The following is a 13,375-nucleotide window of genomic DNA, read 5'->3' as shown; positions in this document are numbered from 1 at the left end:
TCTGCCCTTGTTTGGGAGAGGATGCATATTGAGTGAAGATACATATTTCACCATGGTGACTGTTGTTACATGGACATCTCTAATTATGCAAACTGGGTAGTTGTCTGCGTTAGAAGTGCAGGTACAGTGTAAAGTGACGAGGTCAATAGCTTTTATACAGAGTGTTGTATTGATCGATCTTTGGTTATCAAATGCCAGTCCCTTATTGTTAAATCTGGCTAATGTGGAGTGACTGACCTTGCTTTTCCCAGTGTAATTTCAAGAATTTAATTGTGAAAAGACTAAATGATGCTGTAACCATTGTTTTCTACATTTTTACCTGAGAAGACAGGATGCAACATACTGTAGCTTTCATGCGATGCCCCCAGTTAAACTCCCATGATTGTTGTCTTCCAAAATCAGATTTTCTTCCACAGTCAAGTGGTTTATTGTTTTGGGTTTTTTTTTTCCATCCATATGAGGGAGTGGCTTCCACTCCACGGTCCTCTTTGGCATTTACTGAATCATTTCATCAGTGTATTAGGTGTAGTTTGTGTTATGGTGCTGCTTTCTCTCACTGATCGCATGAGGTGACCCCTACAGAGGCATCTTCTAATCCTCACTTGGCAGACGTGGTCAGCTAACAAAAGTGACCTTTAATGTTTATCTGGACAGAGCTTCCTGGAAGCTTTTCATACCACTGCTTATGAGCCTGTGAGACACACTGACCTTATTTGCTGGTGTAGCTGTGGTCATATTAGGTACAGAGGTCATCATATGGGGTCATGTCCTCTTTATGAAAAGGCATTTCATCACAAACTCGTGGATGCACTCCTAAACTCCAAATAGCCACTCATAAATATTTTACATAAGCAGAAAGGAGGGCTTCCTACTCCACTTTGCTCACCCTTTTCACAAAAACCTTTGTGGCATATGAAATGAAGTGAAGTTAAAAGTCTGCCATGCCCTTATCCGAAAAGCTTGAGTATTCTGGAAGACGCAAATCATTAACTCCTTATCTTGCCGCTTGGCCAATCAGTATGTAGTCGTTCAGTTGTTTTCCTGTCTAGTGAATCACACCACCAGGCTCTAAAAGCCCTTTCACCCACCTCTGATGGCGATCAATGAAAGTAAATGAACCAAGGATTCCTTTGATCGTTTGTGTGGTGTGTTCATCAATAATGTTGTTTGTTTTGCCTCACAAGCGGATCCTTCTCTCTCTCTCTCTCTCTCTCTGTGCTGCCCTCCCTTCCTCAAACACAGTCACACACTCTGCAAAGGAATATCTTAACCCAGTGTTGCAGTGTCACATCTGATTAACCTGTTTTCATTGTTTTGCTTTTCCTTCAACAATCTCCCCCCAGTTTTGCTTTCCTCTCCTGCTTGGTTTTTATTTATTTATTTGTCATCAAACCACATGTGGTGTCAACTGGTGAGCATATGGCAAGGTTGCTCGTGGGAGCTGGGATATTTTTGTTCTCTCTAAAATATATATTGGTCAGTTTAAAGCTATAGAAAAGTAGTGAGTTTGTGTGAATATGGCATATTCAGAAATGAACTTGTAATAGAAAATTCTGTGTTTTGTAATATTTCTGTATGGGGTGTAATAAATTATTCTACCACAGTACTTTCTATTGGAAAATACTTAAAATGTGACAGTCTTTGTAAGTATTTATCACCAACTAAATTATTGTACTTTTTTTGTAATTTGTAGATATGTAAGTGATGATGACAATGTATTGGTAATCATAAAATTAACTATTTCATCATCAGTCCGAGGCATCTTTTAATTTATTGATGTATATAATGTATGTTTGTTGATAAACAGCTTACTTTATTTTGTATATGACCAATAAACATGTTTTAAAATGGAAAATGTTTCATGTATTTTTGTCTACAGACCTTAGAAAAAGTTATTTATGTAATTAATAGGGTGCTGAGCAGATGAAGATACTAAAAGATTATATAATTTTGAAGCAGATATAATAGACAAAATATGTTAAGTTAATTAACATGACCATTACTGTTTTAGAAATGTAAGATCTTATTTTTACTATGACCTCATGAGCCACATCATAATATATTCTTTTTTTCTTTATATATGACCTATATATTTGTGTTTGTAACTGCTCTCTCTCTCTTTCTCTCTCTCTCTCTCTCACACACACACACACACACACACACACACACACACACACAGACACACAATGGATTGATAGCTTATGAGTCTTATCTAAACATGTGTGTACATATATATATATATATATATATATATATATATATATATATATATAGGGGGCTATTAGTCAGTGTAGAACACATTAAAACACAAATAAATGTGGAGAAAAAAATGTGTTCCAGCCCACTGTGATGTAATGTGAATTATTTTAATTTCAACTGTTAGGCATTGTTGTGTCCCTCGTTAGATCATCTTTGTTCACTCCTTTGTTTAACACTCAGGTCTGTAGGTGGCAGTGTCGTGGTGCTGTCAGCTCCCCCCTCTCACCACCAGGCTCAAAACATGGAAAATGTAAAGTACAAGCTCATCCAATTTCAATGCATGTTTCGGATTAATATCATTAACAAAGAGGGGTTTCATATATTTGATATGACCCGCCGCAGTCAGCTGTAGAGAGTGTGTGTGTGTCACACACAGTGTGTGTCAGGGCGCCGGGCGGTCCGGTGCGGTGAATCCGCCCGGGCTAGACTCCAGTCCGGGCTTTGTGAGCCACAGTGTCGGTCTCCAAACTGTCACTTCGTTGTTTGAGGAGGCGAGGCGGGTAAAAATGTAAACACTGAAACTGGAGGAGACTTTTCTCTTGTTGAATTCATGTTTTAAACCCGTGACTACATTCTCCCACGACACACAGAGAGCTGTTACAGTTTACTGCTTCACCGGTGACTATGTTTAGCTTCCCGCTGTGTTTTCCCCGGCGCAGTAACATTATTTTGTTGTTGAACGTTAGCCAGGCTAACTGTTAGCTAAAGCTAGCCGGGGGAGCTAACGTTTGTTTAGCAAGCAAAACTAACGTGAACTTAGCTGGTAGTTAGCTGTTAGCTAGATAACGCTTGTAACTCCTTACTTCCTAATGCCACGAGGTGTTGTTTCCGGAGTCCAGGGAGTAGAAATAGCACTTTGTCTTGATGGAGGATTACGACGAGTTTGTGCAGCTTCGTCTCCGCCAGTTGAGGGAAAAAGAGGACAGTCAGGCTGCAGTATCATCAGTAAGCTCTGTTAGCAATGGATCCTCTCTCATCCGCTTCTACGGACGACCCATTCTTCCACCTCTGGTACAAGCTATTTTTTGTGTGATTTATTTATTTATTAAGTCCCCATTTAAAACTTGTTGAGGCTTAGTTGACCTAACACATCTTGGTGATAGTGCCTTCTCTCTCTCTCTCTCTCTCTCTCTCTCTCTCTCTCTCTCCTACCCCTGCACACTTAACATTTGGTTACAGTTGGTTTGTGTGAGGCATAAATGAAATGTTAAAATGCATCCACTGACGTATGATTGTTGATGCTGACCATCCATTTCCTTTTTTCTAATGATGACAGCTGTCAGGGACTCAGAGGGAGGAGATGCGGGGACACAGAGATGCAGTGCAGAGGGATGCTGTCCAGGGAAAGTTCAAGGCTGATGCAAGAGTGGCCTACGTACAAACCATTCTGCAGAGTGTTCAGGTAATGTCAGCCCTGATTAGGCCTAATATGTGCCTGTATTTTTACAATTACATTATATGGTAGCAGGTTTGATTAAGGCTAACTCAAAGCTCCTTTAGGGGTTGTGGTAATTCTCAAACCCCTGAGTTTGTTAAACATTTTAGAAAAAAACTTGCAAATGCAAAACATTTTGGAATTACAAGGTTTTTACTCAACAAGAAGATATACTAGTTGTGTCGAATGAATAGATACCATTTTTAGACATATTTGGATGTTATTGAAGACTTCAATTTCATTTTTTAATGTTTCAGGATGTCCCTAGTTGTTTTTTTCCAAATGACAATTTCTCCTTTTTCTGACTTTGTGACTTTTGTTTCTTGTTCCATGTTGCAGCTGAGGAAAACACCAACACTAGAGGAGTTTTTTCAAGGGTCAGGTCCAAACACATTCAAATCTTTATCTTCCTATAAAACCACCAATGGATCAGTTTCTCAGAGTGATTATGTTACAGGGACAGAAGATAGTCTGTCGTTCTCACCACCATCTGACCTATATGATGGAAAGGCTGATGTCATTGTTCCTCCGTTGACATCAACCACATATAGTGCCTTCTCCACCTATTGCCAGGAAGAGTGCCTTATTGGTCAAAATGAGGAGACACTCGAATCACAACCAGAGATAGATCATCTTAACGGTTCAAACCTCCATTCAGTGACTTCAGGTTATATGACCTATGAGAATGACAAAAACACCACCGCTGTTTCTGGTACAATCGAGGATAATAATACTTGTGGCTTTTTCCTTCACAACACCTCAAACACAATCACCAATATGCCAGATATTATCAGCCACCCTCCCATAGATGGAGAGGAACTAGAGAAAGGTGCACAGGTGTTATCCCATTGTAATAACTGCACGGCAGGGGACTCACCGAAGGGCATTTGTAGCACCTCAGTTCAGCAGGACTCTCTCATAAGTGCCCACTCAGCAGAGCAGGTACCCTCAGATGGGCCTGAGGAAAGGCGTCTGTCGTCAGGAAAATCCGATAGCTCTCATCTGGAGAGTACACAGTGTGAAGATAACTCTCCCTTTTCTGCAGTAGATGTCCTTGGCCAAGATCAAAATCACGAGGGAAATGAGGGCCCAGTCTCCTCAGTAGAAAGTTGCTGCCTTTCAGGTGAGCCAGAGTTATTACAAACATTGGCCACTCATGGCTGTTCAACATCAAATCTACCACAAATTCAGCATGAACTCAGGGGAAAAGACGTCGCAGACAATCAGGAATGTGAAACAGAATTAAACCCTCCTGAGGAGCCTTACCGGCTGAGCCTCCAGGCCCTGCTAAAGAAATCTCAAGAGTATCGGCGACAACAGCGGATGCTTAGGAACCAAGCCAAAAACTATAAAATCCAGGAGAGAACTCAAGAACGAACAAGAGGAGGGGAGGAGGAGCAGAACCTCTCTGATAAGGAGAATGATGAATTCCCCTGCAGGGGGACAATCACTGCAGAAGGAAAGAAGACTAGAGAGAAGAGCGCCACTGTGTTCCCATCCGTGGAAGCATCACCAAGGAAACCCTGGGAAAATGAGCAGAGGAGAGAGGGAATCTTTGTAAAAGAGCACCATGGGAAAAAGGCAAAGTCAAACTCTGAAATCACAGGTTTGAATGGAGATGGAAATACTGAGACACCGGCTAAAGTTCAAGGAGAACCAGCCTCTACAAATAATTGTCCAAGCTGTTCACAAGAGGTCATGACAGAGCACCACCAAGCATGCACTTTCTCTCAGCCACAACCTGTCATCTTGACAGATAACTCTCCGGTACAGGAAGCCTTTTACTTGACCTGTGAGCAGAGTACCACCTGCCCCCCATCTAGATCTAAAGAAGCAGGGAAGTACCAGACCGTCCCAGCCCCTCTGTTCTGCATGAGTCCTATTTACTCCAAGGGTAAAGGCAGTATCAGAGCTGCAAAAGCCATTGATGGAGCTGATGCCCCAAAAAGTGAAGTTCTGGTCATTACAGGTCTGAACATAAACAACAAGGTTGAGTCAAAAGGTAACCTTGGGCACAAAAACAGTCAGTGCCCAGCAGTTTCTCCCACTGTGCGTACAGTGGGCGAAGGTGATGTAAGCAGAGTATTAGCCAAGTGCTCAGCTCAAGCACAGCAGATAGATCAGCTTGAAATGAACCTGTCCTGTCTAAAGGAGCTAATCTCAGATCTGGAGTCCACACTCACAGAAAACAGAGAGAATCACAGCCAGGCTGTTTGCGACCTCCACAGTGACATCTGCCATAAAGACACTGAACAGTCTGACCAAATTAAAAATGGTCAACATGTACACAATGGTCAAAAGGAGGGTGATTATTGGGACGACAGGCCGAGGGACAGTGATGATAGAAATCATATTAAACCAGATGAAATGGACAGTGTGTGGCAGAGAAGACAATTATTTGACAATTACAAGAATAAGCATAAAGAAACAGGACCTAATACCAGCATCGGAGATCCCGAAAACCTTCCTTTCATATTACAGGAAAGAGTGACTGAGGCAGTTAATGCAAGAGAAGTCAAGCTTGTCAAAACCTCAACTGCAGAGACAAGAAAGGTTATAGAAACAAGTAAAGGAGCACAAACTACACTGGGTGCGGCTCCCTGCAGGGTCCCGTGGTCAGACAGAGCACCACAAGCTAAAGATCTAAGCATTATGGGTTATGGACAGCACAAGGGCTGTAAAAAGCAGCAGCCACCAGCAAAATGCATCACCTCTCTGGCCCAGAGGATGCGCATTCCTGAGATGTTCCGGAAGGATCCCTCTGAAGCCTCGGTTCCACATAAAGGCTCGGTGCTGTCAGATACCAGTAACCAGCCAACGGGAAGGAGAACTGAGATGGCTGTACAGGGGGAAGACACTTCCCGCTCCCTGTCTCTCAACCAGTCATACGATGTGGATACGCCGTCTGGTCTGTGGCTTCTCGAAGGGTCAGGATCCAGCTTGAGTTCAAAAGATCATGTTCAGGAGAAAGATTTGACCCCGGAAAGTGGAGGTGAAGGTCAAGCTGTGGTATCCAAGGTCAAGCGTAGACTACTCATGCATGAAGACAGGACCAGGAATACAAGTGGGCAGGCTGACCTGGTAGTCAGACCCAACTCCAACACACCCAAAGGTAAGTAGGGATGGAAAAAAATATGCTCTTTATGAAGCTAATATCTGATAGGCCGATCTTCCTACCCATAACAATCAATATCCATTTTTGTAAAATCAAAATGCAAATGTAGATGCAAAACAGGTTCAGCTTTTCAAACGGGTCTGTCTAAAGATGCTGTTTTGTAAACCAAAGCCCACGTTTTATTTTATTGTTAATTTGACAGTTGTAGTCATGACAAACTCCCAGTGAAAAAATGGTACCAAAATGCCACATTTCATTATCAGACAAATATCAGCAGTAAAAATACTTTTTGGACTTTCTGATACTATTTTGTTTTCTAAAGCTGATGTCATCTGTTATCTGTCCATCTAGGGATGGACAGATACGTTGGTCCATATGCTTAATGCTAATAAAAGACCACATCATGTGATATCACTGATTATCTCAAGATCAGCCAGAGTAGAGGAACTAGCCTGCAAACATCTGGTCCTCCATGGCAAATAGTTTGATACCTGTGGTGTACAATGAATGAGAGATCACTAGATTTTTCCCTGAACTTTGTCTTTAAATGTGTTAATATATAGTTTCTTGGCTCCTTTAAGACTCAGTGTGGTGCTATGAAGGCAACAAGGGTCAGAAGGATAAACAGCAGCAGCTGAAGCAGGCCCATGCTGCTCAAGTCAGAGCCCTGCAGGAGGAGCACAGGAGACAACAGCAAGAGCTACTGCAGGTAAGACACCAGGATATCAGATCTTTTGGATCATGCGACTGATCTTTAAATGACAGATCCGAAACCAAATGTAAAAATAGAAATATGTAAAATTAGACATAGTGTTGGTGCCATGTGCCAGACCAGTTGTTGTCTACTTGCTCTTAGACCATGTGTGAATGTACCTGGAGCTGTCAGTCCCTGTCAGTCAGTGACTTACAAGGCAAAGGTCTTGCTAAAGGACACAGTTGTAGAACACATGGTTTTTGCAGTGATCAAACATATTACCCTCTTCCCCTGGTGTTGGATGGTTACTATAACCACCAGGCCGCTGTTTCAGCCTATTTTACAATGATTCTGCCTCTGAGCAGTGCGTCCTTGTTTTCAATCAGCTATCAATCCATATCCCATGAATCTCTGTCCCTTGTTGGATTCGTCTTATAAGCTGGTAACTACCAGCACATGAAACCAAAATCAAGTCATATGTATACCAAAGACTAAAGAACGCAGCAACATTTAATTTGAGAGGCTAATTGAAATGTATTCTGGCACCGTAAAAGGGAGACAGCTGACATGCTTCGGTGCAAACGCATCTCTACATATCATAATAACAAGCATCTTGTTTAGCAAAAAAAGCAAAAAAAAAAAAAAAAAAAAAGCCGTTTCCTGGTCGGTCCCGATTCCTTGCTGCTTCATTATTTGCCTCCACAAATTGAATGCAATCCTGATTACAACTCTTGTCTTGCTGTGACATTTATAGCGTTGCTTTTTTGCTTGCAGACTTATATCTGCAGAGCAAATTCTTCAAGGCTTGTTGGATGACATGGCTGTGTCTCTGTCTGCCTGTTGTTGTGAACAAAAGTTTAAACTTGCACCCTTGTTATTCCTGCTACGTGCCTCACATCATTTTGGTTGTGGCAAAACTATGTAGCCTTGTGATATACGTCTGGCCTTGTGAGAAGACTTCAAAAAGCCATTTGAGGCTCTAGCAGTGAAACTACTTGGTGTATGGAAGCGCCAGTGGGTACAATCTGTTCTGTTCAAGCACAAGAATGGAACTATTAAAAAGATTGCAGTGCTGCTTTAAATGGATCTTACCTAATGTAGTAATTTTGACAGATACATTTATGAACTTTAGTTTCACTGACTTAAATTTTTACTTTTATAAGTTGTCTCCTGTCTGGCCATGTGTCCTCTGCCTTGACTGTTGAAGAAACTAAAAAATATATTGGAAGAAATGAAAGAAAAACTTGCTTGAACACTAAAACGATGTGTGAAATTAAAGTGAAATCAAAATAAATAATAATGGAGAGCAAAATCCAATGCAAATAAAAAATGTATCATAACAGAAATTATTACACACATTCATGCTCATATTTCCTCTATCCCCTTGGTCCTCTTTTTGCATCAGATTGCATCACATGCCATTACGCAGATGAAGCACTGTACGTCATTGCCGTACAGCTGCCATAATTTCTCCCACAGTGGTCGGTGACTCCACCCAAGGTCATCTATGAGAAATTAAGAAATGATGCACAGTGTTTCTATCCCATTAGGGACAGAAAAGTGTTCCCTTTAAGGACTCACCAAGCTGTGATACTACATTGACCCCAAATGTTCCTGTAAACGAAGAGGCAGACCTTTGCAAGACTCTGGCATGGTTCCATACGTGTGCACACACATTACCAAAAGACGTGCACACACACACACACATTTAAACACACACTGTTCCCGTACCTGTTAGAACGGGGTTCAGGAGACCTGGGTCGTGGGTAGACTACAGACATCTGCTCATTACAAGAGACCTTCAAGCTCTCCTCAGTAAAAAAAGCCCAGGGATTCTACCATAAATGTTTCATTACATCCCAAAGAGGGGAGCTGGCATGGCAGCCCGTTTTTTGTGTATGCGCTCTAGCGATCCTGTGTTTGCGCGTGTGTGTATATGCATGTGCACGTCTTTCCAAGGACGCCTGCTGTTTTTTGGCAATCAGCGCTTGTTTCTTCAGTGTGTGTGTGTATGTGTGTCTGTATTTGTTCTTGGCCAGTGTCCTTGCCCTATTAATTACAGTCTCTGTTTAATTTATGTATCTTTAACAACAATATAATTAACATAAGCTGTTTAATGAAAGGATTTCTTCTCTACTCCCCTCTGTCCTTCCATCATTGGTGATGTGACGAGGGAGCGAGCTGGCTGGACTGTTTGGTAGAGGGAGGAGGGAACCAAGGGGATTGACACAGAAAAGGAAAGGATAATTTGTTTAATTCATGAGCGTCTGTGGTTAAGTGCCAGATTGTCCCACCGAGTGCCACCACTAATGGTCCCTTCTCCTCTTTTTCATCTCTCCCCTCTCATCCCTTTCTCTGTTTTGTCTCATACCTCCTCCACCATCTTTGTCCCTGGCTGTATTTACTCTCCGTCTCTCCTCATTCATCCCCTTTATCTCTATGCTCCTTTCCTCCCTCTCTCATCTCATCGCTCTTGCCTCTGTACCCCATCTCTTTTCTTGTGTCTCTTTCACTCTATCCTCAGTTAAGTTCTTTCTCCTGCCTCATTTACTGTTCTTTCCACTTCAATATTTCCCAAGCTTTCCCAATCCCAAACACACACATACACAAACACCACTACATTTCTCTCATCTCATTCTGCTGTCCTCTCTCTCTAATCTCTCTCTCTCTCTGTCTGTCTTTCAGGCATTGGCTCTACGTTACCACCACCTTCAGAGCGTGTCGTTACCCTGCCCCATGTCCAGCTCACGTCTGGGGGACACCTTGACCTCTCTCACCTTCCCGCAGGTATTGCCATTACATTTATTCTGTAATGTCATTGGTGTGAAAAGCTTCATTCACATCTTTATAACCCACCAAGCATTATTATTCTGAGCATCCACTGTATTTCTATCCATGACCAAGCATCTATTGCAGCAAGCTGCCACCCTTGGGGTGGAATAAATCAAGCCTTTCTCCCCTCTCTTTCCCTCACACACACACACACACACACATACACACAATCCAGGCTCATGTCTTAATCCTCATTAGCACCTCACTTTATCTGTTATTGCTCTCTGAAATGTTTCCCAGTGCAACCGCTCAGCTTCAGTTAGACTACATTTGTCTAACCGACATCTCTGTTATGCAACAGCTTTAGAATCAACAAGTGAGCGGCGGCACATCCGCCGTCTTATTATTTTCTATTATAATGATGAGCTATAAGTCTGCTGGCGGTGATGCGCTAAACAGATGCCAGCCAAAGGACCTTGAGAATCTGGGTGGGAAATTAATTGGTTGTCATTGATGGAATTGGTATTCTCCTCCCCTCTTCCCCCTTGGTCCTCATTATTCACTCCACTCATTCGTCCTCCCCTCCTCTCCCTCCCTCCCTCCAGTCCTCCACTTCTCTCCCAGAGCGCTACCGCCCCCTGGTGTTGGCAGCTGTGAAAGGTTTCCTGACTCGCAGACTGCTGAGGACCGAGAGGGTGGCACAGCTGCTACGCACCATCAGGGTGAGTAGTGACAGCCGTGTCGTGTCTGTCCTTGGCAGCACTCCTTGTTTTCGTTGTAAGATGTAAAATGAGTGCTTGTAAATGGATGACAGTTACTGATGAAGTGTGCATGTGTGGACCCCCAGGACACTCAGCAGTTCCTGCAAGCTTTCCAGAAGCAGAGCCCTGGCAGAGGAGAATTTTGTAGCAGACAAGACCTCTTATTGCAGGAGAGAGTCACTCTGCAGGTATTAGAACAAACACATTACATCCATCTGTTAACCTCTCTCACCTTGTCTCTTATATGCTGTCAGTGAGCAGCTATTCCCCCCATTAGCAATTACCACGACTGATATGATGGGGCACATTTATTAAAAGTCTCCCCTGCTCTGTTATTGTGCCCTGCTCCAGCTGCGCTCCGCACGTTATGAGGTCTATGACATATTCTTCAGCCTGTCTGCTGGAGAGAGGATGCAGCTGATCAGCTGGGACAGAGAGCTGGCCAGAGAGAGAGAGCTCAGGCGACAGGTAGCTTTTTCACAGTCTCTAAACAAGTAAAAAAAAAAAAAAAAAAAAAAAAAAAAGAGTTGTTCACACCACAAACACATTTGAGGAGTGTTGTTCACTTACTATAATTATTGATTCATCTCATTTTCATCAAACAAGAACCCAGAACTGTATGTGAACAGTTGCTTTAGTGGTAAACTCAGGGCACGGTGTAACACTTGCCTTTCATAACTGGGGCGTGATGGTACCCCAAGTGGGACAAAACCATCATTCATGATCATCATCATCAATCATCATTGCAGAAAAAACAAGTATTTTGAAACGTGCATGTGTGTTTCTGGTTCAGAGTGGACACTTAGGCCGTTCCAGAGGAATGAGTTCTCTCTCAGCTGCTACACAAAAATCCCTGGAGAGGAAGAGAGGAATTATGTGAGTTCTCTTGTAGTTTTCACTTGATCAGCTCAGCTGTCTTTTACAGCTGTGGATTGCTAATGTAATGTGTCTGTGTTCATATATGTCCATGCGAACATATTCATGAGTAAAGAAAAGGTGAGAAAGAACCCAGTTTATGGATACATACAAAATATAGAAGTAGCTCCACATATAATTTGAAAATGAGAAGAAAATTCCATAACATACATGTAATTTTTCCAGAGGTGCTCCAGCAGGGCCCCAGTCAGCACTGGGAATGATTGTGTCCTGTAGATAGACATCCAGCAGCTGTGCTGTTTGCAGAATAGGTGATGACTTCGTCGGTGGCTGAAATTTGTCTTTTGTCTCCCCACCAGGATACAGAAGAAGGCAGCAGAGAGGCATAGATGTGTTGTGACGAGGGCTCCACACAGGGCTGCCTGCACCGCTGAGCAGCCATCCCAAACCCAACGAGGACAGTTCAAAGCAAACCCTCAGAGGGTTCCCAAGACCACCAGTTCCTGTAGACCCCGATGATGCTTATCTTATAGATCCCAATAAGGAATTTTAAGAGTCTTCTAGCTCTTTTTATTCAACTTAGCGTAGACTTTCCTGATTTGAAACACAGTGATGTCTGTTGTTGGACAAGTTTGTCGTTTTATTTTATATTTGATGTGATTTGGATATTTTTATAGTCATTAATCTAAAGATAATATGTCAACCTGAACTAACATTACTCTAAGTATTCCACACTTTCTTAGAGATTAAGGAGTATTGTAACAGTCACGGGCTGCTCAGAGGTCTAGATAAAATATGTCACCCCAGCCGCCCTGCCAGTGCTTGGATTCCTCCACAGTGCCTGGTTTCAGTGGGTTATAGCCTCTTTTTTTTTTTTTTTTTTTTTTTTTAAATATGTGAAACATGACAATCTTGAATGACTTCACTGTTGTGAGTGTTCACCCTGTCATTGTTTTATTGTCAGTATACATTCACCTGCTGGCTGTGTGATGCACCTAGAGTGAAAGCTTAATGCGAGTTTGTAGTTTCCAGTTGAATGTCTTTTTTTCTTTCCTAATTCTGCACTACACGTCATCCAAATGTCTTGTGATATTTGAACAAGGACTAAGCTAAGTTGAATGTGCAGCTCTGTAGGATTGGCTTGGAACACCAAATGAGTCTCTTTGTGTTCATTTTCATGGTCCATTGCCACTGAATGTAGACCATTTACAGAAGTATGGACAAGTGTTGACAGTGTGCTGCTGACACACCAAAAAGTGTTGACCCTAATGTTTGAATAGTGTGCAGCAAATATTGCCTTATTTATCACAAGCACAGAAAGCTTTTGTATTTTTTTTTTTAGCGAAGCAAACCTGGAATTTGTTTTATATGTTATTTATTTTGTGGTTTGTAATAAATTCCTCTAAACGCAAATGTTGGTGTGACTTGATGGAGTCCTATACTCGTATCCATCAGCAGGGGGC

General features: G+C 42.3%; 1 protein-coding gene across 3 annotated transcripts; it reads left to right on the top strand.

Annotated features, from left to right (window-relative positions):
• The first annotated feature begins 2,621 nt into the window (after positions 1-2,621).
• On the top strand, positions 2,622-13,325 carry cp110 (centriolar coiled-coil protein 110). 3 transcript variants are annotated; one of them, XM_030059239.1, is made up of 11 exons: positions 2,622-2,877; positions 3,079-3,270; positions 3,536-3,661; positions 4,034-6,806; positions 7,391-7,518; positions 10,189-10,290; positions 10,881-10,997; positions 11,123-11,224; positions 11,388-11,504; positions 11,830-11,912; positions 12,272-13,325. In XM_030059239.1, exons 2-11 carry the CDS (start codon positions 3,124-3,126, stop codon positions 12,429-12,431), a joined length of 3,855 nt encoding a protein of 1,284 aa, XP_029915099.1. In that variant the 5' UTR covers positions 2,622-2,877; positions 3,079-3,123; the 3' UTR covers positions 12,432-13,325. The 3 variants fall into 3 exon arrangements, with proteins under 3 accessions (XP_029915099.1, XP_029915091.1, XP_029915107.1); XM_030059231.1 differs by having other exon boundaries at positions 2,622-3,270; XM_030059247.1 differs by lacking the exons at positions 11,123-11,224; positions 11,388-11,504; positions 11,830-11,912; positions 12,272-13,325 and having other exon boundaries at positions 2,622-3,270; positions 10,028-10,290; positions 10,881-10,998.
• Positions 13,326-13,375: the final 50 nt, after the last annotated feature.

Source organism: Myripristis murdjan, chromosome 1 (genome assembly GCF_902150065.1).
Source record: "Myripristis murdjan chromosome 1, fMyrMur1.1, whole genome shotgun sequence".
NCBI lineage: Eukaryota > Metazoa > Chordata > Actinopteri > Holocentriformes > Holocentridae > Myripristis > Myripristis murdjan.
The sequence above is the reverse complement of the archived record's forward strand: the minus strand, read 5'-3'. Positions and strand labels throughout refer to the sequence as shown.